This window comes from Cygnus atratus, chromosome 1, assembly GCF_013377495.2.
Source record: "Cygnus atratus isolate AKBS03 ecotype Queensland, Australia chromosome 1, CAtr_DNAZoo_HiC_assembly, whole genome shotgun sequence".
NCBI lineage: Eukaryota > Metazoa > Chordata > Aves > Anseriformes > Anatidae > Cygnus > Cygnus atratus.
Window position 1 is genome coordinate 104,460,565 of NC_066362.1, and position 25,900 is coordinate 104,486,464.

Genomic DNA, 25,900 nt, shown 5'->3' on the forward strand with positions numbered 1-25,900 from the left:
TCAGCTGATGTGGATGTGTGAGCTCAGAATAGCAAGACATAATGAAAAGCTTATGAAAAGATCTTTTGAATTATACTATATCTACTGATCGTCTTCATTTCAAATGATTTTGATTTGGGATGTAGGGCAACTAGTACGCATCCATGTGAATTGGACTTACGGTTTTGTTTTACATAAAGGCGTTGGTTATGAAAAGCGAAATATTCAAGACTATTTGCTGTGTGAAGGACAAGTATGGCAGACTGCTTAATGTTGAATTAGTAGAAAGTAGTCATATCACTGTATTTTCAAAAAGCAGCAAGCCACCAGCACGTTTCTGATAAAGCAGGTGATAGTGGCCTAGCATTTCTATTAAATAAACATTGGTCTTCATTGTGATGACACTCCTAAAGCTAGGCTTCATGGCAACACTTTTTGACTTTCCCTCACTTTCTTCCTCATCCCAAAGGCTTCACAATCATGATTTCTTTTCCTCCTGCTTACGTTTCCTCCTTTTACTGTGAATTTTGTTAGGTCTTGTTTCCAGTCTTTCATTTTTGATTTTTCTAAGATCAGATCTTCTCTTTTGTTCTTCTTGTTTTCTGTTGTATTTGTATGTGCCCATAAAACCCAGATCATTTGTGTTACTTTATTTTTGTGGGCTTCTCTTTCTATCACTGTACATATTTGTTTTGTATATCTGAAGAAAATTTTGTTCTACTTTGTCTTTCTACCTAGAAGCTATAAAAAGTATGAAGGACAAAAGAATCTACATCTGTACTTGCAGGATAGTGGAAGACAGCTGTCCAAACAGACTGCGTTTTTGGTCATAAATTTATTGGAAGATAAGTGTGTTTTATTAATAAGAATGTGCATTTTTGATATTTCCTTTGCAGTCAGCATAGAGCTGAATATAAACCCACTTAATCATTCTGAATACTAGTACTGGTAGAACAGGAGTGAAGTCCTCTTTTTACAATATATGACATTTTCTTCTGAAAATTTTCTTTCAAAAATAAGGAGAAGCTAAAGAAATAGAGGGTAAAATGTCACACTTTGGCTGGAACTATGGATGAGTCACTCCTAAAAATGTGTATCCTACAGAGTAGTCCCCATCCACCAGATTACATTATTTTCAGTTATTGGACTATGCTGACAAAATCTCTCCTCCTACCAGCAGAAGTGGTTGTTTGCTTCCGCCTTGAAGAAAATGTAGCCTATATGTAATATGTGCAATCTGCATTATTTTTGTGTAGATGATACCTTGAATTGTTTGTAAGTCAAGAAGTTTGTGCACTCTGTATATTTGTCAAACCAGTATGCAGAAGACATTTTCCATTTCTTTCCCTTCTTTAGAGTCTTTTAGTCATTCTAATTACTAGCATATATCGTAAAAGTTTATTACGCTATTGAATGTTACCCAGTCATTTGTGATTGGGAATTATTCTTGGAAAGATACAATAGCTTCAAATAACACCTGTATTTCCCAAATTTGACAAAATTGCAGTATACTGAAAAATTAACAATATGGAATGATATGTTTTTTTAAAAAGCTTATAGAATACATTGATCAAAGTTGAGCTTAACTGTTAGAAAACTTTATATCCTCCAATTTTTCATTAAATAGAATGAATCTGAAGTAACTCTATATGTTGGGGAAAAAAAAATCATTTCCCTCTTACTGAAAAGCCTAAATATAAAGAATGCCATTGTTTGCTGAACATGTGGCATCCAGTCTGGTTCATATTAAGTTGAAGTTACTGCCATCTGGTGGGGAAAATAGTATTATATCCGTACAATAGGAAGTAATTCCATTAGAATCTCCAGGAAGGAAAAAAACAAACCTTGAGAAGTGAATATTGTGTGAATGTGTATGTGTGTTATGTGTATATGTGTAGATTAATAATATATAATCAGGTACAAAATGTTTCCCGAGAAGATTCCTTTGTACAGCTGGAGATTTTACATTTCATGCATTTTATTTATTTATTTATTTATTTATTTATTTTTGCGTAGCACTTTCTATGGTAGAGATTACCACTACTTATTGCTGCAAAAACATCTGAGCTAGCTCTGTCTTAGTGCAGCATTCTTAGATTTTACCTTTGGTGCAGCAAGTTTGCTCCTCCTTGAATCCTGACACATACTTTTGTTAACTTTTTCCTGATTCCTGAGGGAAGAGCTCCATAGGAGCAAATTTGTATCTCTATCAAGTAGTGCATGAGGGCAGTCTGGGGGGCATCTTACACATATAAAATTAATTGGGTTGTTTTCTCAAGGAGCTAACACTCTTATGTTGGATGTAACAGTGCAGTGAATGATAGGCAAAATGGTAATAGAGGAGAGAGATTCAGTTGTTGAAGACAGTGTCATTTAACTATCCATAGTAATAAGCTGCTCAGTACCATATAAGAGTAATAACTTGTATCCAGAATGTGTTCTTATTTCATTGTTATAGTGTCAGAAGACCGCAGTCAAGATTAGGTTTCCTTTATAAACAAGGAGTTTTTTTTGCTGGTAGAGAACAGTAGAAGGGGTCCTTTGCTCTTAATCTGAGGAATAAATTGCCATTTTCTCTACTATAGAAACATGTTTTATTAGGTTCATATCAAAAGTGTATCTTTTAACTGCCATTCTCTGATGCTGAGATTCAAAGGAAAGTTAGGGGAATCCAAGTGTCTTACATGGTTCATAGTGGCTTAGTCAAACTCTCGGCACTCCTGCATTGGCCACAGCCCTCCGGCTGCATGCTTAGCCCCCGATGGCAGCCCAGCTTTTATCAGCAAGCAAGTGCTGATGTTGGTTGAGGTAAGGCTAGAGGAGGCACAAATGGCCTCATCATTGCTCAGGCGTGGCTGTCTCCAGCCCTCAGTGGTGCGTGAAAGTGCTCAGCAGAGGGCTTGAGGGGCCTGGAGGCCCCTGCACTCTGAGTCTGGGTAATTCTGGTCACTGGGGAGGCTTGCTTCATACCTTGTGCCAAGATGGGTGGCAGAGTACCATTAGATTCTTCTTTAAAGGGGTAAGTATATGCTCTCATCCTCTACTTATGTACAGGAGGTATATTATTCTGATGATGCCCTCTACATAGTCCTATCTATTTTTGGTCAGGAACATTTTTCTTCTGTGTAAATCGTGCTTCAAAGGGCTTTCTAACGTTGTCGTCTACAGAAATGTTTTGTTTCTTTGTCTGCTCAATGGCTTGAGCAGTGACATCCCAAAGAGGCCTCGTGCTGAATGCTAGGTTACATTCCTTCAGACTGTCTAGATTGAATTGCAGTGGCTCACTTGGTTGAAAAGATGTGGAGCTCTGCTTCCTATATAGAGAAAATTTCCATTCCTGTCCTATACAGGGCAACTTATGTGATTCTTGGTTTGTACATTTACAAAGTGCATGATCAAGCCTGGTTGGTGTAGAAGCCAGATTCTTTTTGTTCTTAGCCATGACAATTACGTTTTCAAAGGAGCAGGTGAAGGGGTCCTACAATTCTGTGAATCTCTTCATCCTTGAGTTTAATTAAACAAAATGAACAAAACAAAAAACAAACAAAACAAACAAAAAAACAAACTGATGATAACTGGTTTTCTGCACACCTTTTAGAAGTTACTGTGAATGAGTTAAGTGTTGTTGCAGAAAAAGATATCTCTCATCTCTCATCATTCTTTTTTTATTTTGTTTAAAATTCTTTTTTACTTGGTTGTTTTTTGCTGCATGTTGTAGTTTTTTGTTTGTATTTTGTCTTCTTCCTTTTTCTGAACTCTCTAGGAGTCAGAATCCTGCCCAGACAACATCTTTCAAAAAGAAAACCATTGACCTTGTAATCCTGTCATTCTGCTTTTAAGACTACGTTGCACATGCAGGTGTCTGATTTCTTCATAGGTTTTAGAGGAAGTATTTCTTCATGACTTTGCAATGTAATTGCCTAATTGTTTTTCAAGGAGACAGACACTTTTTTCACAGTAAGACTCTTACTGGAAAGGTTTACCCATAATAGTTAGAGCACTGGGCGGTACGTGACCACATATTAAGGAAGTCCTTCAAACTCAAGCCCACAGCTGCTTACCAGAGAACCGTACAGCGCAAAGAGCTCTCTCTGACTCAGGCTAGTTTGCACAAGGCAGAAAAGTGAAACAAATTTTAGAAGGGAAGTAATCCATGATTCCCTCTTCCAGCCTCCAACTCTCAACATAAAGTGTACTTTGTACTGTATAACAGAAGTACCTAGTTTGATTAGCTCTTGATTACAAAACTGGCTTCTTTTTCTTTTCACTACTGCAGACAAAATAAGCAGCATTTAGCCAGTTTTTGAAAACTTGGTGTCATTGAGATTCAAGCTTTCTGGAATTTCTTTTCTCCTCTCCCCCCGCAATATAGCTTCACATATTTATTTATAGTCCCTTGGGTTTAATAAGTAGTTTGATAGCTAGAAGGTAATTGCCATCTGCGCTGAGGATAACTGAATTATAAAAGAGAAGATTATAAAAGTGAAAGATGATATAATGCAAGACAAAGCTAGAAGGTTGTACCTTCTGAACCAAAAATGATCACCTTGTAGACAGTTTGTTATGATGGGATAGAGATTGATGTTATATCACATGAATTAATTGAGAATGTAGAATGCATTAAAATCTCTCAAATTTCAGCTTTTTAAATCAAAATTGACTACATACATATCCTTACTCAATGAGACGTTGTTGCAGAAATGACTCTTCTACTTCATTATGCAGGAAATCTGAACAGAGCGTCATAGTGATCCTTGAAAGTCTATGAGAGTATGGATGCTTCTCTCCAGGAACAATCTGCTAGATGTGATATTTGTATTTGATATTTGAATCACCATCCTTGGGAGTTTGCAGGATTTAACAAGACCATGAGGAACATGCTCTCATTAGATCTGTTTTGAGCAGGTGATTGAATTAGATGACGTCTTTTGCAACCCTCAATTATTCCATGATTCCATGTTATGAATCTACGCTTATAATGACAAAGGTGTTCTCAAACAACAGAGATTTAAGCTCAAGATCCTACTTCTTAGCTTGAAGGTGATAAGTGGATGAAGTTGCTCAAAAAAAAAAAAAAAAGCCTTAATTCTGAGGTAGAAAACCAATATAATGAACTCAAGTTTATGAACACCAGAACTTTTTCTCATCTTGTCTGCTCAGCCTTTCAAAGGATGGTTCGGGGTTTTGAGAATGACTTCCTATGGATCTTTAATTGCAAGGCACAATTCTTTTACTTGTCTTTGTTTAACATAGACATAGAAGTATGTATACACATTTATTCAAATTATAAAGTAAAATAAACATTTTCAAAATATTATGCTCTGTTTTTCATTTTCCCTTTAGGAAAAGAGGAAATGAACTAACCATGGCAGAAACTGCTTCTAGCTTTAAGATTACTGAGGGTACTTAGATAACCTGGTGCTAAAGACCGTAAAACAATCATACACAACTAATAGAATACTAAATACCTTTAAGGGTGCTTTATTTACTTTTTAAAGCCAAATAATTTAAATATTTTATAACTTTCAGACTACTAGTTCTGTTTCTGAAAATCCTATGTATTAGCAAGCTGAAGATCAGTAAAATGCAAACAATACATTCTGCAATTGTTGTGCCGTCATCTCTGGTTTAGAGGGAACACCCTCTCTCTGGGGTAGAGAAGTGATTTAGTCTAGGACACTAAGCAATTTGGGCTGTTCTTGAACAAATATTCTCAAGTAAAACAAACTTCTGTGAACTTCACGCTGTTCTTATTCCTATTTACTAAGAGAACTCAAAACTCAAGTTATTCAGAAGTGTTGGTTAGTTGAATTCAAGCAACGCTTAGTAACTTAACATTATATTTGCTAAGGATGTGGTTAAACTGCATTTTGGGGAACATTGGTTTCAATAACATACCACCATGTTGAAATTCCTTTTCTTCATGTGTTATCCTTCCACTTAGAGAGGTATGCACGACTGATCCACAAGAAAGCTGGCCCATCATATCTTTTAATATAGTCTTTAGCCAAGACTATAGTCTATAACTATATGGCTATAGTCTGTAGCCAAGACTGAGCTTATTATGAGCTGTATAGTGCTTAAATTGTGTATAGCATAAATTGATTGGTTACAAAATAAGTATCTTTTGTGGTGACTACTCAAGTTAGATGGTTGAACTTCAGTTAACATTCATTATTATGTTGGCATTCAGTTTTTGGCTTAACCATGCCACAGATGCAGACATGTTTTTGTATCTCAAATCTCACTGCTTGTATTAATGTGGTTGTATCAATTACAAAACCAGCCTAAGTCCACAGAGAGATCAGCTGGTTTTCTGCTGCATGGAACTCTAACTAGTAAACCCTGTATGAACCTATCAGGCTCCACGCAGAGTTAACTTGGATGTTACTATATATAGTCTTCATTTAGAAGAACAGAGAAAAGTTATGCAGAGGAAAGTCCGGCAGGTATTATTAGTTTGGACTCAATGTAAACTGTCCCAAATCCACAATGAGTCTATTTACTGTCACTGTCACTTCCATTTCCAAAAGATATTAGTCAGGTGTAGCTACCATGCAAACACCAAGAGGCAGCACTGGACTAGAGCTGGTAAACTCTAACAGATTTGACTTCACTGCAGTGCCTTCTCTCCACAATACCCAAACAGCGCAAGATTACTCGATAGCTTGAGCACAACACGGAACCTGTGCTGGCAGTCTGTTTGAATTGCATGATGCCTGTCCCTCCAGGATCCAAATATTCAGAGCAGCACTGTACTGTGGGGGATGCTGAACTAGAGCTTTGCTGAATCACAGCCAGCTGTGTAGAGCTACATGCCTGCCTTCGCAATGTTCTTCCCATTCTCTCTAAAACTATATGCATTACCTCTCCACCATTCCCCTTCCCTCCTTTCCCTCTCCAGCTTCCCAATAACCCCCAGTTTCTGGGGAATACAGACTCCTGTTATCTTGGAAAACAGAGAACGGATGCTGCTGCAGTGAGGAGGTAACTGAATGGCTGTAGTAATGCAGCATAATAGTGAAATGCCTGTGTTTTTAATAACTATTAAGGTTAAAAGATTGTCTTTAGGATAAAAAAATGAAAGTCTAGTAAAATTAAACTATAATGCTTCATTCTTCATACTTCATATCAGTATTTCATTTCTGTACTGCTTTAAAATTGCTGAAGAGAGATATAGCATTGCTTGTAACATCTTTTACATAGGCTATATTGCAGGGTCATTTTTTTTTTTGTGATCTTACTTCCCTTCAGAATGCTTAACTTTTTAGTTGTGTTCAGAATGAAAATTGCCTTGAAGAACATTTAAAATAGGCAAATTTTGTTTTCCTTATGTTTTGTGTTATTATTTAAGGAGTTTTGAAATCTTCTGCCCCGTGTTGGAGCAAATATTGTAGTTCTCTGGAATGGAGTTTCAAAAAAATCAAAGGGAGGTAGACACCTTGTTTGGAGTGTGTTTGCTGTGTTGGGTTCACAGCTGCACACGTGTCTGCTCAGGAGTGGGCTGGCAAGGGAGAGGGTCTGGCCTCCTCAGTGCCAGCTACTGCTTTGCATCCAAGATCTCCATAGCATGGCAGCACATCTTCCTTGTTTGGATCTGACCTGTGCTTGTCCCATGGGAGGAAATTGATCTGTGCTTAGAATTGGTGACTGGTGTCCTGGAGAACTAGGTCTTCTTGCTGTGCCTGCCACATCACTAAGGTGATGCATGTACTCTGCGTATGTACCCCTGCTCAGACAGATGTTGATCATTTGTTCCTTGTTTCCAGAGCACTTAGGGGAGGCACCGGAGATTTCCAGTGCAGCACCTCAAAACTCCAGCAGAAGACAACAGGGGAGATGTGTTTTGAACGTACAAAAATGACATAAAAAACAGGTGCTCTGAAAAACATCAGTCCACAGGAAGCATATTTTGCATACCCAAAAGAAGCTGACCTTGACAGTTTTGTGCCTGTAAAACAGAAGTAATGCTACTGGTACTTTTCCACTCTAGGGTCTCACGTATGTATGTGTTGTATAAGCGATGAAGGTTTGTGGAGCACATGGATAGTATAGTACTTGCCAAAAACCCAACTCTTTTAGAAATTAATAATGTGAAAATAAGTTTTAGGTGATCGGAATGAGACAAAAAGATGTGCTGAAAGGCTGCTTAGACATTGACAACTTTCCTTTCTGAGTGAGGCCTGTTCAGATTTTATATTGTCATATAAAGACTGCTCTGCAATGAGAACATAAAATAAGACTAGCTACCAAGGATTGGTTCTTATTCCTAATGTGTTTTCATAGTAGAAGATATGTGTATATTAAATATATATTAATGCCTGCGCATATGAAATAAAACCCCATATTCTGAACTTATGTTGAGGTTACAAAGTTGAGCAGAAGATATTTTACAAACGCACATATCTGGAAATTTATAGACAGATTTTATTAAGATATTAAATGTTTATTTTTCTTCTGATAGGTACTCTATTGGCACTCCTTGGATACAATTTTTAAAATGTTCAGATTCAAAGAACATTTTTCTAAGAACCTTTGGAGTCAGTGGTTTTGATCAGCTTCTCGAAGCATGCTTCATTTTTGGGTATCTTTTTACAGAAATGATGGTTGAATATGATGTCAGATGAAAATTTGGGAAAAAACAAGATTTTTATTTTTATTTTTTCACTTTCAAGTCTTCCAGGAAATGTTTATGTTCCTTAGTCAAAGGTTTTATATTTGGTTTTCTGAATCATCTTTAAAATTTGGTGACAATTCTGCTCAGCATAGTTGTGTCACAACGGATACCAGTAGAGTAACAGTGAAAGGCATTATTAATTTATTTTTAAAGTGATGTTTTCAAAGTCAACATGATTATGCAAATGTATGTCATAACATCAGTAACACTATTAAATCTCTACAAATAAATGCATCATCATTTTTATTGTGTTATGCCTCATCCAGTGGCATATATCAGAGATTTTGTTTTATTCAAGAATGATCAGTGTAATTATTATTGACATGGCATTCAAATTTTGCAAAACCAAAACTGAGACTGGTCATTAGGAAAAATGAGCAACCATTAACAAGAGTTGGACATGCGAAAAAAAAAATCAAGGTATTTTATAGCCCCAGTAGGGTGACAACTGCTAACTGGCTATGTAACTCATGTACCAAAATGTGTAATTTGTTAACCTTTCTCTCCTTCATCTTGTTCACCAAAAGGTCATAGTACAGAAAGAACAAGAGATTTTGATTATTTCCCTGGTTTTGCTGAAGAACCATTTTATGGAAAACACACGCATTTACAAACCTAAAGGCATATGGAATTAAAAGCAACTCAAGTAAGAATGAAATGTAGGTGGAAGAGGATGTATAGCTGACTGTGTTAGTGTGATAAGCAGGCGGAGCAAACAATGGGTGCCATTGTTCTCGTGTTATTTGTAGTTATGTAAAGTGAAAGCAGACTGAAAAACAGTAATGCTAATTCCAAAGTGTACTAAGAACATGCAGTCTCTAGAGATGAGTATCAGTGTGACCTTGTCTTAGGTGATGACCAGGGAGCTATAAGAAAGGACAACATGGACAAACTCTGGGCTAGGAATAATACATCTGAAGCAAAGGACTTGGCTGGATTTGAGCATGTCAGGATAAAGTTTGTGACAGCTAGAGAAGAATGCCTTGATATAATTGAAAGGTGGTATTCTGGAACATGGGAGATGCATTTGGTTGAGGAGTTAGGTGGGAAAGGTCATGCATATAGCTGATGCATGAAGAGAGAGTATCCTGTCTATGGAAGGCATAAAGGGAAAGTCTGCAGTCCTGTCAGTGAAGGCCAGATGTTAAATGTTTTAGAAAAATTGGAAAAAAAAAAAAATCTTTGGTGGGGACTTCTGCGAAACAAAGTCCGAAACTTTTGGTTTAGCCATGCCCAGCTTGAGGTGGTGACCAGATGTTCATAGAGAGATAACGGAAAGGCAGTATGAGCGTTTAATTTGGATAAAAGGAAACTAAAAGATTAAAAAGAATGTGGGATGGTATGAGTACGTGAGTTGTAAATTGGCTGTCTCCATGTATATGCTACAGAGATGAAGTGTTGTGTATGTTTGCTTTTTCAGTGATTTGAGTGACATCTAGTTCATTTTTGTTTGATCTGCTTGGAAGCCAGGTGGAGTTTGAGAGACATCTAATAAAAATAGATTCATCAATACTTGTTGTATAAGCCAAGAAGTATTTAAGCTGGGTAAAAAAAAATAAAAATAATAATAAAAAAATCCCCTCCTTAATGTTAGAAAGCCTAGATAAGACCATTTGAGTAAAACTGTCTCCTTAAACAGTAGAGGCTGTTACAAAAGAAATTCTGAATAACTGCTAATGAGAAAAGGCATAAGATAGTTTGGTTTTAAACCTTGTGGTATTTTTCCATTTCACTTTGCAATCATCTTCACTCAGAGCTGTTGGGGAGTGTTACAGACAGTGAGATGTGGGTCAGTACTCAGTGGTGGTTTGAAGAAAGGACAGGGCAGGTAAGTAGCAATCTTATTTACAAGTCATTTCGTGTTTTCATGAGGATAGCCAGTCCTGTTGAGAATGGTAAGATTGCCTGGTATTGACATTTATTCAAACCTTTCAAATGAAGTACAAAAGATTGCTGGTTGGTTTGTTTTTGTTGTTGTTGTTTTGTTGGTTGGTTGGTTTGGTTTGTGTGTGTGTGCTTGTGTTTTCCCCAGACGATGTTAGTGTAAATGTTAGACAAGAGTTGCTTGTCTGTTTTCAGAAAAATTCATTTTCCAGATCTGAGCTCTGTTGGCTTCAGTTATTGGAAGTGCATAACCACAAAAAGCACAAGAATTCAATGTTTTATAAGAAATCAGTTAGCATTCATTTAACTGCATTTGGTTTCATTTAAGTATATTTGAAAACTTTGAAGCTGAGGCTGATACACCAGCACCAAACTTTGAATTCTTGTTGAATTTCTTTTGAATTTCTCTTTGAATTTCTTGTTCATCTGTGTTAAATGCATATAACCTATATATAAAGAATTGGACTTACTTTGTGGTATTTGTATTTTTTCTTTCTTCTTTTAACCCTGCCCCCCCCCCCCCCCCCCCCCCCAATGATGGCAAAATATCCGGTCTTGGCAAGAATGAGAAGATTACTCCAGTCCTTGTTATTGCTTGACTATCCAATCCATTCTCCACATCTAACCAAGTATGATATTCCACTGTAGCAAAGCAAATAACAGTCTCAGCTGCTTCAATGACATTTTTGCGTTCCTTAATTTAAAAATATTTTCAGTAGAGTACCATAGAAATAGTGGGAGTTAATTTACGTATGTCTCCTCATGTGACTGTGCAGAAAACAATTGTCATAGATAGGGAAATAAACTGTTTTTATAGCCTCTGTTTGGTTTATGGGACTCTGTTTACAGAGGTGGGCAGTGCCAGCCGGGATGCTCTGAACTCAGTAATTATGGAGGCCCGGTCTCTAAGGGAAGTAGCGTAAAGACCATGTTGAGGAGACAATGCAAACTGTGAAGAGTCAATATAAGATGTCAGTTGTACCTAAGATGTTTTTAACTTGTTTTGTCATTGTGCTGTGTCATCATATACAATTTAGCTGGGTCAGTTGCATCCTGCAATCTAGCTTTGGCATGGGTTGTTGGAGGAGTGAGTCAATTGCAGTCACCTGCATTAAAGAGGAAAAGACCCTTGGCTGTTCTGTGTGGGCATTAAGGACATACACACAGGCCAGCAGGCTGGGGGGCAGATAAATGTGTTCTGGATTGCCACGTTTCACACAGCTGAATATTGAATTATTCCGCTTTTAATTTTGGTTCATTCCCTGTCTCCTCAGCTTTTTTCGTATGTGCAGATAACAAATGTTGTCCAGAAGGGCTTTGGAAACATGTATCATCTTTGAACACTTTGTTGAGTACTAGATCATCATCACCTGAAGCTAAGTGTATTAAGGTTTGATGGATACAGTGTTTAAAAGGCATAGTTACTAAGAGGCAGTACTAAAATAGAAAATACTTTACTCAAGAATTGTGTAAATGTGAAACTGAAATAGTGGCAATCATGAGGAAACTCCTGTTTAGATGTGAATGACATCAGTGTGGATAACCAGCGCTAGAAATTGAAATGTATAAAGTGCTTGAGATTGGGAACAAACTTAGAGCTAGGTCCAGAAGCAAAAGAAGAGTCCCCCTTCCCCTTCCCCTTCCCCTTCCCCTTCCCCTTCCCCTTCCCCTTCCCCTTCCCCTTCCCCTTCCCCTTCCCCTTCCCCTTCCCCTTCCCCTTCCCCTTCCCCTTCCCCTTCCCCTTCCCCTTCCCCTTCCCCTTCCCCTTCCCCTTCCCCTTCCCCTTCCCCTTCCCCTTCCCCTTCCCCTTCCCCTTCCCCTTCCCCTTCCCCTTCCCCTTCCCCTTCCCCTTCCCTCCCTTCCTTATTAATGATATGATACTGCTAGAGAATGCACAGAGAACTGCTGACTGCCAAGACCATTTTGAGAAAATGATAGACTAGGCAGAAATTGAGGGATCCCTCCCATCATATGAGGGAGATGAGAGATGGACTGGCAACCCTTGATACAACTGTTATTAAATACTTCTCAGAACAGTATGGCATTTTGCTGTGTGCTCCATCTTCTAGACTTTTGGTGAGGACCGGGAAGTGTTGATCCCACTATATAGAAAGGTGTCTCCTACTCTGCACTACTTGAGCTGTTTGTGTATTTTTTTCTATTTACACTCCTCTGTAGGACAGGATTACTAGTCCCATTTTATCAATATACAGAAAAGGCAGACAGAAAGCAAGCCCAAGATCTTCAAAAGTACCCAACTTCTATCAGAAAGGAGTTTGTATCTATCTATCTATCTTTTTTTTTTTTTTTTTTTTGTGGATTTGTGGGTCAGCTCATGGTAAGTACAGTGATCTGGGCTGGAATGAGGAATTCCATCTACACTTCCCATTTCAAGGCTGGTACCCTTACCAATGGGACTTTTTGAATTTTTGTGCTGTTGATTATATGTTCTTCCTATAAAGTGAGTTTCAAAGTGTTGCAATTGCCATGCAATAATAGTAGCCATTTGATTTGGCAGTTGTTTTCTAGCTTGATTTCACTAACATATTCAGTAGATTTTTTTCTTAAAAAAATAATTCAATAATATGTTCACACATGAATACAGAAAAACTATATCAAGTGGAGAAAATCAGATGTTTTCTAAAAATAGACCCTGATCCTTTCATATTCCTGACTGTCCAGCTCATTAATTATTTTTTAGAGGACAGTGTAATGTTATTCATGATGAAACAAATGAAACTGCCTGACTTTTCAGTTAAGAGGTTGTATAATGCAGGCAGCTCTTTTATTGTTTTGGGGAATAGAGAGCAACTTTGCCATACCTGTATTGTCTGTGAAAAACACAATGTTCAAACTGTTAGGTGAACACCCAAATCCACTTTAAATTCAGCATTGGCCCCTTTATAATAATGATGCCTAAATATATTAAGTTTCCTAGGGCAATTTCTCCTGAATTGTGATCATTATGGATAATAGTGATAATTGCAAAATTTGTTACATTAGAAACACTAACTTTTTGTATGTAATAGTTATTAAAATGCCTTCTGTAGTATTTATGAATTGTAAGGAAGGATCACATAACACACCTAATAGCTATTTGGTTGCATTAGCCAGGAAGAGATGTAACCATCTGAAAAGGAACTGCAGAATTCTAGTTTTCTTTGTTCATAAAGTGTTTTTTTGTTTTTGTTTTTGCTAGACTAACTGAGCCAAATTATTACAGTTGTACTGATGCTACACTACCTTCCACTTAGTCTGTCTTTAATAAGGAGACAGGGAAGGATTGAAACAGTGTGATGAGACCTGCTGGGCAGCAGATACAATTGAATTCTGGGGCCTTTATCTAACACTTTTATCTTCATCCTCCAGCCCAAAGTCTTCATAATCATCTCTGGTATGCAATTCTTCAACCAGATATCTGAACTGCAAGCTTTCATCCAGACACTTTAGAGCGGAGCCAAGAACAGGTGCAATTAAATAAAATGTGTACTTTTAATTAAATTGCACATTTCTGAAACTGCATAGCACAGACTGTGGTAAGTGTGCATACCTCACTGTAGAGTATCTGTAAAAAAAAAAATAACATTATATAATGTTTGTGTGTCTGCACTGTGCAGAAGATAGTCTTTTGCTTTCAAATGTGTGCATTTAGTTTATCTAATGTGAGAAAACTTGTCTTTTTCAAGACAAATATACCACTGCTTGCATTTTGAAACATACTCATTGACGGCATAAAAGGGTACAGAGACTGTTTTTCCAGCACAAACAAATTTCTTGTTACATAACTTCTTTGGCTTCACAAATCAGGCAAGCTGTTTGGTTCTATACTGGGATTTTGAACCTGCCAACTCTGACAGCTTCACGTAATCTTTTAACTGTTATTCAGTGGTATTACAGCAAACTTCCCTGCTTAGTTTACTTTACCCTTGTCCTCCAGGTGAGATTCAAACACTTCCTCTACAAAGGTGAATCTGCCAGAAATTAATGTGGAAATCATATTTAGTGTGCTCCAATAGAACTGGTAGAATATATATATATATATTTGTTACAAGTGAAAAGTAGGTAAGATTTTGAAATTATGAATAAAGGGACCGAAAAGAAAAGAACATTTCAGGATTTTCTGTGTGGAGATTTGCAAGTTTTTATTTTTATTTATTGTTGGTTTGTGTTTTTTTTTTTCAGTATTATATATAAAATAGTATTGAAAAGTGCATTCAAATTTGATAAAAGTTTGTAAATGATTTCAAATAATTTTCTGCTGATTGCCCTAAATGTCTGATTTTGTATTTTGAAGAATACAAGTATTCTTCTTTTCCAAATAGAGCTTCCGTAAAATATTTCTTATGTGTATTGGGTGGGTTGAAGGAGAACCTTTTTCTGTTGTGGCAAAATTTCATTTTCTCCATTTTTTTTCCTTTTCTTTTAAAATGTGCTCTAAACAGCATTTTATTTGCATTTGTGTTGTATAAAATCATAAAAAATATTCTAAACAGCCTACTCTAGATATCAAGCAAATTTTCCATACTCTTATGTTTTTTCCAAAACTGAAGCATGATTTGCTTTCAGTTCTTTTGAACACTAAAGCAATAAGCTTACTACTAATAAATATTAATTCCAATGTTTTAACTTTTCCCATTTTATATGTAACATTTTTAAGCTCTCCTCCATAATTTGACTTCTAGATATTTTTTAAAATATTTGGTCAGTATCCTCAACAGCACTATTTAGTATCTCTGATATGTTAAAAAATTGGAGACCAAGTCTTAACTTAAAATAAACACAGAAAAAAAAATCTCATTAGCCAAAAGATTTTTTCTTCTCTGGTTTTAAACTGACCTGGCTCTTCCCGTATGGGTGTGCCTCTAAATCTCTTCCAAATTAAATACAGAGTTATAAAAAAACAGTATTCAAACAGCAGTAAAAGTGCATCTTATTTATCCCTTCTTGATTTTTACTCATGAGAATCCTTAAGTGTGGCCTTCATTCTAATCTATAAAAAGGAAATATGCTAAGATGAACAGCCCGCTTTCTCAAGTGACCTGGCTTGATTACAGTTTTAACTGTAGTCATTTAACAGTAGAGCAGTGGATTCTAATCTTCCTTGAAGATGTCATCTTTGGAGGGAACCTGATTAGAAGCATATTTTATCCCATCAGTTTGTTTCCCCAGTTCTGAGGAAAAAAATGCAAATCATAATTTAACCTGCTTTTAGGACTGTTTACATTTTAAACTAAAAAATAATTATCTCTTAATAATGGTAGGAATGCAAGTAAGACCCATTTCAAGCCATACTGATCTGTACACATCCTTTTATAGCTTCTTTATACAAAAAATTCACCCATGAAATTGTTAATTAACTTTAGAAAATGAGTTTTAGTTTAGTCTAACTGTAATTTCTCATTGCAACTAATATTAAGTGTGAAATTGGTCATAGTATTTCCAATATTTACATACGTGTATGTATTTGTCTGTAGGCATACCTACGTGGCAACTGAAGGTTTCCAAGGCTTGAATTACTGTTGGTTTTTTCTTCACCTCAATGTCATACAATCAGATTGTATAATATTGAAGTTTGGATGAACAACAGTGAGAAACAGAACCATTAGAAAATGTTGATGAGCACGTAGAAGAAAGGGCAAGACCTAGTTTCCTACAGCGACTGCAAAGATTTCAGTCTGGTATACAAGTGGGTTTTGGTAGACTGTTTACAGTTGACACTAGTTAAGAATGAAATCACACAGTATTCTCAAATATTATTCTAAACCTTTCAAATGTTATAGTACTAGCCACAGTATACTGGAAGGAAAAGGTGAATGTGCATTATATGATTGCAACTTTTTCACAGAAACTGCCTAGAGCTGACAAAACAGATTGGTGTTTTTTAATGAAAGTGAGTAGAGTTAATCTGTGTATACTTTCATTGACAAGGTTCTGCACTTAGGAGTACAGCACAGATGGTGTAAGCAATGAATACTTATGTCTGACTGTAATTGATCCTATCAACAATGACATACCTTTAACTGGGTTGTATCACTTTACGTCACATATGGTTAATTAAGTAAGAAGGGCCCAAATACACTAAGGAGATTTTTATGTTTATACTTAGGAAAACAGTCTAGACAGGTGTTAATGTAAATGAAGTTAGTACTTGTCAAAGGTGAAATTCTCCATATGTAGCCCTGTTTCAGTCTCCAAATAAATATAGTTTCCGCTATGTCTACGTTAGCATGTAGTGAGGAGCAATAGGAGCCGATCTGCAGAGTGAAACAGTTGGTACTGAGGATCCCACTTCCCAACTGTAGGGATCTGGGGGAGCAGGGAGGTTGCTTCATACTGGCTCTGTTCTAGTCCCACTGAATGAATGCCCAGAAGCAACTGGAGGACACTACTAGGTGTAGTCCTGGAGGGACTCATTTGGTTTAGATTCATGCTTTGTATTAGTACTTTGCCATGTATTTTGGGGAGCTACTCTTTGTTACCCGTAATACATTTTTTTTTCATTCATTTCCAACATCCTTCAACCTCAATTACAAGATATTTGCTTCCTTAGATAATCCCTTCTAGGATGCTTCCTGATTAGCCACCAGTCATGGATTATTTTTAAGTATATGAAGACATCTGCTCTGTGACAGTGTAGTAGAGTATCATGAAGTACTGTTTGTGGAAAGTTTTTATATATATTCATTGCATATGCATGTATTTGGTTTGGTCCTCAGCTGGGGAGTCAGTCTCTTGAAAAAACAATTCTGGAAAATGGTATGTCCTAAATGCTTTCTTTTTATAGGCTGTACTTTCCATTGAGAAGCACACCTTCCCTCTCCTTTCTCCAACATGAAAATTGATATGATAAAATGGAAATCACTGGGGTATAAGTTTTGGTCCTCGAGGTCTTCATACCCCGAGGTATGATTTCTTTGTATCGGTTCTAATCTTGGTATTCATTCACATTGAGTGCTAGTCTTAAAACTTTGCCCAATAATTTTACCTTCAAATTACTGAATGTGTAGTTATGTATCAGAAGCAAATCTCAATTGTGTTTTGAGATTCACCTGCAATAAATGCTCTTGGGGTTAAATGACTGATGAACTACATGTTTCCTGTTAAACACAGGAAAATTATTCAGGACCTTTCAGACCTCACATTACCACTCTGGAAAGAAGAATTTTTCAACCAACCCAGCACTTCTCTGTAACAAGAAAGGTTTTTGTTTTGTTTTGTTTTCTTCTCATATTGGTTGACAGCATTTTTTTTTCTCTGATAGGTTCTCCCACTTTAAGAGCAAAATCTTGTTTCTGTCTCTCTTTATCCCTAGCACAACTGTATGTTGTGAAGGAGATCTTTTCACCTCATGTGATTTTTATCAGCTTCCCCCACTTGAAAACATTGCAGCTGCTTGAAAGCTCTAATTTGTCACTGCTAAAACACATACTTTGTGGATGTCATGCCTAAACTTTCCCATCCATCCCAGGTGGCTTTGTGATTTCTACTTTTTGATTAGTATCATCAGTTTCAGAAGCAGAAATGTTGATGTCATTTCTGAGTTAACATCATCTTAGTGACTACATCTGCTACCACCATTCAACTGGTTTGCTATTTCTTTGTAAATTACCAACTTTATAAATTAATGTGAAAACTATGTGCTAAAAATTATTTTCCTAATGCCTAAACAGTCTGTTTCTTTATAAAATGAAAACATGCACATTTTCTTGGTACGAAACTGGTTATAATTGTGTTTGTTTTTAATATATAATATCAAAAGCATTATAATTTAGGACACAGATTATTATGTAACATTGGATCTTGTTTTAGATTAGACAACATCTTGTGGATTAGACAACATCAAACTAGCTAAATAAAAACCAAACAAACTCCTCCCACACTTTAGGAAACTGACATTAAGTCATTATGATAATTAGTCTTGTAATGGAAGTTTTTTTTTCCAAGTGTCTTTTTTTTTTTTAAATAATTTCATATGTTGAAAAATAGTTGGATGCATATTGCTTTTTAATTTAGTTTAAACATCACTGATCATTGGTACATGATTTAGAATTTAAAGGGAAAAGTAAGTCCAACAAATGGAGCTGGTACCTAAAGACACATTTGATTCCTGCTTATTATAGACAGCTTTAGATTTAACTCATTGCAATTTGTGGTTCTATGCTAAAAATTGCTTCAAAGTTCTGTTTTTCTATTTCTCTAAAAATATCTGGCATTTTTAAAAAAACTTGGGGTAATGATGCTTAGTAAAAGAATTGCAAATATTGCAAGCTATGAAAAATGTACTGAGCAAAATATAGTAGCAGCTTTAATTTCCAAGTTTAGCAGGCTGTTTTCTTATGTTCTTTAAATATTTCTCAGATAGCTTCTAACCAGTTCTTAATTGGACTACTCACATACCTTAAAGCATGTAATAAAGTATCTTGCAAAATCAGAGTTTAAAATAAAAGTTTTGGAAGCCTGTTAATAAGTCCTGAACTCTGAGTATTTCAAAACAGCAACGGAAGTCCCAATTCTAGAAAAAACTTCTTGTATGCTGTACTGCTGTAGCTCCTGCAGTTCTCCTGTGCCTTGTTCCCATTGAAGAAGTAGTATGTCTCCACTCTGTTTCAAAATAACTTAAGCAATGATATCAGCTAGCACATGGAGTATAGTACAACTTTATTGCTGAAAGAAGGGTTTATATACACTCATAAAAGAAAAAAAAAATCTGGTATCACTTTTGGGAATGTACTTTGGGAAGTACTTTTCTTTTCCTCCTTAAAGAGGACCACTTAGTTTACAAGTTCTTTTAATTTGTGATCTTTAGTACAAGAAATGATGGAACAATAAAGACACATGGGATAAGTTTCACATCTATATTAAAAGACGGCCACAAAAATATTTTACTTGTGCGTAACAAATTTACTCTCTATATGCGTTTTATCACATAGCATAAAGAAACTAAGAGAATGTTTTCAAATTTTAAACCAAGCATCACTGATACCAACCACAATACATGATTTTCTTCGTAGTGCTTGTGAAGATATAAATGGTGAAATACAGTGCAAAAGGACAACAACAGAAAAAAATCCTACCAAGCTTATTTGTCTGCTAAGCATATATTATGATTAATTTATTTGATGTAATTTGATAGTTGTGTTTCTTTGACCTCAAGTTAGAAAGAGGGGAAATCTGAAAATTAAATAAATTTTGAAAAGAAAAAAAAATACTCTTCCATGTACCTGTTAAAGATGTAGTTGATATGAAATCAAAACAAAGCAATGAATTTTGTTTTTTCATATTTTCTCTTTTTGCCCAATCTGTTCTAGTAAAGATAAGAATATTTTCACAGCATTATATGTATATTAATAATTAGATAACCAATAGCACAATAGGGAATATTTTTATTTATTCTTTTGAAATTACATGTGCAGTTCACTCATATGCATTTTTGTACAAAAATATTCCACCTAATTATCAAGGGACTCACATTGATCAGAGAAGGTTCTTTAAAGAACAGATAAAAAAAAGAAAAAAGTAAATAGAAACAACTAAGAAGAAATATCTAAAGAGCATCTAACATTTGTAGTTATTGCTTATCAGTTCTATCTAGAAAATAAAGAAACTGATTGCATGTGGAAATCAAAACAGTTTGGTTAAGTATGAAATGTTAACTGCCTAGCAGACAAAGAGAAGGGCAACAGTAATGCTTCAAAGCTAAAATAATATTTGCAAGCATCTTATCCTTATTCCACTGACAAATCTTTTACGGTCATCTTAATGTCAATTTAAATTATATGAAAAGCAACAACAACAACAAAGAAAATTAAAAAAAATATATTTCTGATGAACAGTGAAAATTTTCCTAGACCTTTATTTAACACAGATTTAGTTATTGTCAGCATAGAGATTTTTGTAAAAATTGACACATCAGTTCTCAGGCTCCTCATTCATTAGCTTCTTCACCATTCTAGTCTATTATCATCTTGAGTCATTATACCTTGCTGACATTTTCCACCTTTTTGCTACATATAGCAGGACACCTTGTTCTCTCTCCTAGTGCATTATACTCTCTGCATTGCTCCCTTTCATTAACAAGAATACTAGCCCTATGAAGCAATAACTTACAATCTCTTATTTGAAATACATTAAACTCACCAACTGAGCAACCTCCACCAAAATGCATAATCTGATTTCAAATGTTAAACCATTATTTACTGCAATGTTTGAGAACATTTTAACCTATTAATTCTAAAATGGTTGGCTTTATAACTTTGTGAATTGTGATTTGCTGGGAATAAAATTAAATTGCACATGGAAAATGAAAAACCAAACTGATAAAACTTCTCCCTTTCTTGATTTCAACATTAAAATTTGAAATTACTTCCTTTTGTTGGTCTTGATTCTATTCCATGACCTAGTGATTATAAACAGCAATTAAGCCTACTTGACTATGGTCTGTAGCAGCGGTTCTCTAGGTTCTTCGATGCTAGACTTTCCAGGAAAGCTTCAATGTGTCCTGTTAAAAGACTTCATGTTAAAAGACTTCATCTTCTGGTGAGTAATAATTTCTTAAATCCTGTTTATAAGACCTGGTTGATAATCCATTATTTCTGGTAATGAAACTTGTATATTTTACAAGCAATGAACTAACAAAGTTTGGCATAGAACTGCCTTTTCAACGTTATATGTCAATGAATACCAAGGTAGATGCTCCTTAAAAAGCAAGAAATCCTCCATCTCTACCAACTGTTTTTCAGGTTTGAGAAGGAGCTGGTTCCTTGACTGTCACAGAAGAAAACAGTATATCATATAAAGATGACTAAATTACTATGATTGCAGCCTAAGCACATTTTTTATATGAGGAAAAGTAATATTTGTTGTCATGCTAGTATTTTCATTATATGTGATTCTTATGATTCTTATTCCTGAAGTCTACCCTGGACCTCTGTCTTTTTTTAAAGTATCAAAATGAAAACTAACATAATCTAGTACTGAGTGTAGTGAAAAACACAGTAATACAACATTTTGAAATTGAATTTAAAGTTATTTCTTTTCATTCTGTTCTCTTCCTTCCTCCCTATTCAACCTTCAGTCCCAATTATAGTAAATTGTTTATTGTTAGGTATAGAACAGTTATTGTTTATGGCTTATATATAAATTTTAGTGAGCCGATAACTATTTAGAAATTCACACTTTAATACATAGGTTTTACATAAAATCTATAAAGTATCTTTTCAACATATGAAGAGTGGTCCCAGGACTGTTCAGTATCGCTATTTTTGTATTGTAAAATTCTGTTTGATAAAACCAGCAAACAACTTTTTTTTTTTCTATTTTATTGGGGGGGGGGGAGGGGGGAATGTTGATTTCATTTTTCATGCACGGTAGTTTTGTTGGAGTAAAAGCAAGAAATACTCCCCTCCCCTCCCCTCCCCTCCCCTCCCCTCCCTCCCCTCCCCTCCCCTCCCCTCCCCTCCCCTCCCCTCCCCTCCCCTCCCCTTCTCTTTTTTTTTTTTTGGTTTGTTTTTTGTTTTGTTTTGTTTTGTTTCATGGAAATTCCTACGCCAATTATTTAATTTTAAAACTCAAATACAGTTGAACTATAGAGACTGCTGCATATGAATTTTGTGACTCAAAATCATGACATGAGTTTTAGAAATATAACATTGCTTCTGTTTGTGATGCTTTATTTAATGGACTCTGTTTCAGCTTCCATTACAAGCTGTATTTGTAGATGTTTAAGAATTTGATTGGAAAAGTTTGCTTTGTGCAGAAAACTAATATTAATGCTCTAGTGCTTGAAATGAAGTTGTCTTTTTTTTTTTTTTTTCCTCTAAATTTTGAAAAAGAAAACTGTGTGGGCATTAATTCTGTACAAGCCCAGGATGTTAGCTGATATTTCTGTAACTCAGAAAGACATTTATGAACATTTATTTTTTTTGTTTGTTTTACCATTTGAAGAATTTCTTCCCGTTTCACTGAGTATGTTGAAGAACCATTGGTAGCAGTGGAAGTTCCATTCACAAATCAAGGGAATGACAGATTTTAGTGTTAAGGAGTTGGTTGCCTAGCTATTGGAAGACTGGAGTAACAGAGTCATCTTTTCTTCTCTAGATGTATGTTTGTTACCAATAACAAATATCATCTGAACAGTCAAGGGTAGAATCCTCACAGAGCTAGCTGCTCTATTTTTTCAGCTGCATTACTGAAGTAGGTCACTCACCAATGCTCTTTATACATCGAGCAGGCATAGCATGTTGGGGATGATCTGTGTATCACACCAGTGTAAAGTTGTCCAAAGTTGGGTTTGACATCCTGGGAGGCAAAGGCAGATCCTAACTGTTTTTTCACTTACAGCACAATGATCTAGCCCTTCTCATTTTTCAGCTGAATCAGTTAGGCTGGATTCTTCCGTGGTGAAGTGCAAGCAGACAAGTAAGTCAGGAGAGGAACAGAAAGGCAGCTTTTTTAATTGACTTCTACCCTTTCACGAACTACTTTACCTCTTCTTGTAAGTTTATTTGGCAGTGTTTGATGACTAAAGAATGTGAATCATTTTGCTGGCAGGAAGTATAAACCACTCTCATATTTATATATTACAGAAATGTTAGTGCGTTGGTAACACTGTCATGTATTTTTATTAAATCAGTGCCCATGAATTCTTACGTAGGAAGTCTTTATGGATTTTTTTGCTTGTTTCTTCCCAGAGAAATTAACCATGAGTTATCATTGGAGTGTTATGTGTTAAAATACATACTAAATTCATAATAGAGACTAAAAATGTTTCATATATTTATTTTGAAGGGATAACCTTTATGGCAACATTTTTGAAGTTTAAAATTCATTATTTTTATGGGTTTATTTATTGATAGTTACTGACCTTCAAAATATCATTAAAAAGTCTTCTATTAAGAGTAATATTCTGTAGTAATCAAAGTGTCACTTAGGTTGGCTTGTTACCATTACTGAGGGCTTTTTTAAGTTTTAACTTCACAGTCTAAACTTTTTATACATGACGCTGCCATCAAGTGGCTATTGAGTAAAACCTCTGTGTTATCTATCTTTAATTTAAATGTTAATTTTGATTTTAATTAACAGTTTGGGTGGAAGGAGGAACTATCCTATACTTGTTAACTGACAAACAAACTCAGCTTATTGCTCTCTGGACCAAATTTGTAGAGATAGCTGCTCAAGGATACTTTGAAAGATGCTTTAAGAGAATGGGATTTCAGTGACATAACATTTTGTTGGCATTGATTTTTGCACCAGCTTCAATAGGCGTTAGGAACCTGTTTTCTCTGGCCACCTTGTGAACTATTCTGTGTCCACTTGTATTGTCAGACACCTAAATATGTATGAAAATATTCTTTTTTAATGTCTTATTTTTTACCCGTTCTACCAGAATTCTGCAATATAGATGTAGACTGCAGATTTGGGCAAAGATTTTAAGATGCCAAATTTTAAGGGCCAAAATTAACATGGACCCCAAATTTCAACAATTTTTCGTCAAATAAAGAAGCTGTTGAATAAATAAAATCATATCTTTGTGATGGACCCACAAATTTGTCTTTAAGGTAGATAAAAATGTGCGATTTTCAGTTTTCAGGAAGATATTGCCAACGCCTCAGCACCAAATGACTCTGCCATCCATCACAACCCATATATTGGCGTTAATCAGCTACTCTCGGTTCACTTCCACCAGTATGGAACAGTTAACCAATTTTAGACAAATAATGGTAAACATCCCCATCCTCCAGAAGATCATTTGCCTTCTTTCACCCTCTGGAAATGATAATAGAAAATCATGTGCGCATTTGCATTTGTATTTACTGTGTTTGAATTAAAGCTGCAAACAGCTCTGATTCACTAATAACTGATGAAAGTGTCTCATTATTGAGCTACAAAACCTTCAACAAATTAATGGAAATTGCAAATCACCTTGAAAATTGCAGGCTCTTTAGTCCTATATTGAGTGCTGAGACAACTGCATAAATAGCCTTGTTGCTCAACTCTTTCTTTGAAAAAATAGCTTTCTTATTACCTTGGTTAAAAAGCATGACTTACTAATTAAGGCAAGGCTAAGCAACATCTTTAATTTTTTGCTGTGTTCTGTTTTTTTTTTTTTTTTTTTTTTTTTTTTCACTCAAACATCAAACTGTATGCTACTTTTTTTTATGTCCATCCCTTTCATATAATATTCAGAATCTATTTGGGGTACTTTTCTTTTACATGCCAAATTACAGTATAAGATTTAGGATGTGCTGGTTCTTTTCAGTATTGAGATAATGAATTTTGAAATATATACTCCCATGATGTTTTCCTCCAAAATTAAAGAATAGTTAGAAAAAAAATATTGAAAAGAAAAAAAAAAACAACACTAAAAACCTATGTATTAGTTTGTTCATTATTTCTTTGATTTTCAGTGTTTCTGAATAACTCTCAATCTAAAACTAGTGCATGTCACTTTATCATGAAGAAATATGTATGGAAGCTGATCTCCAGCTGGTTGAAAATTTCATAGCCTCATTGTCATTGAAATCTCTAGCAGAGTATCAGATGCATTTCTCTAACAGGTAGAGTGATTTCTACAAAGTGCTAGGTTCTCTTATGTCCCACAATTCCATGTTACAACTACATTTAGGATCTCTGACGTAAACCTGATTGATTTAAAGGAGCATATTTCAGCTCAACTTAGATTCAAAATAAAAATCAGCGGTTTGAAATTTTGTCCCTTTTTGTTAGCGCTCGAGTCATAATTAAGCACATGATGTGTAATTTATGATAGCGTTATACATGCGAAAGTGCACAACATTTCTGCTAGTGCAATGCATCTACAGATTTTTCACTCAAATACATATTTCTGCTATATTTGAGGTCACTTTGCTTATAAGAATACTAATAGCACGTATGTGCTGACAAACCCTCTAAGTATTATTACAAAGAGAACAAAACAAAATCTGTGAATCTTCTGTGACACAGCCATTGCTGTTAGTTGGCAGGTGCTTTATACTAGGAAAGCTTTTCTTCCATTTTCCATATTGTTTTCTTTCTACGGTTGAGTAACCTGTGGGATGTTCATCGTTATTCTTTTTTTTATATGTATCTTGAATTGGAAGGGACCCACACGGATCATCAGGTCTAGCTCCTGGCTCCACACAGGACCACCCAAAAACCAGCCCATGTGTCTGAGAACACAGTTCAAACACTTTTTGAACTCCAGCAGGCTTGGTGCTGTGACCACTGCCCTGGGGAGCCTGTCCCAGTGCCCGACCACCCTCTTGGTGAAGAACCTTTCCCTAACACCCAGTCTGACCCTCCCCTGTCCCAGCGCCATGCCACTACCTCTGGTCCTGTCACTGTCCCCAGAGCAGAGCTCAG

General features: G+C 35.7%; 1 protein-coding gene across 49 annotated transcripts in view; it reads left to right on the forward strand.

Annotated features, from left to right (window-relative positions):
* LOC118247810 (uncharacterized) overlaps window positions 1-25,900 on the forward strand; it is a 364,491-nt gene that overhangs the window by 126,272 nt on the left and 212,319 nt on the right. For 2 of the 49 annotated variants that reach the window (XR_007707712.1, XR_007707711.1), the window contains exons 6-7: window positions 6,884-6,966; window positions 7,749-10,375. The exons of 45 other annotated variants lie outside the window; for them this stretch is intronic. Coding sequence is in view for 2 of the 4 variants with exons in the window: in XM_050708085.1 (XP_050564042.1) it covers window positions 718-922 (205 nt within the window). In the remaining 2 variants the exon portion in view is untranslated. Of the gene's footprint in view, window positions 1-717; window positions 4,694-6,883; window positions 6,967-7,748; window positions 10,376-25,900 lie in introns of those variants that run through there. 2 more of the 49 variants (XM_035546095.2, XM_050708085.1) reach the window with 2 other exon arrangements.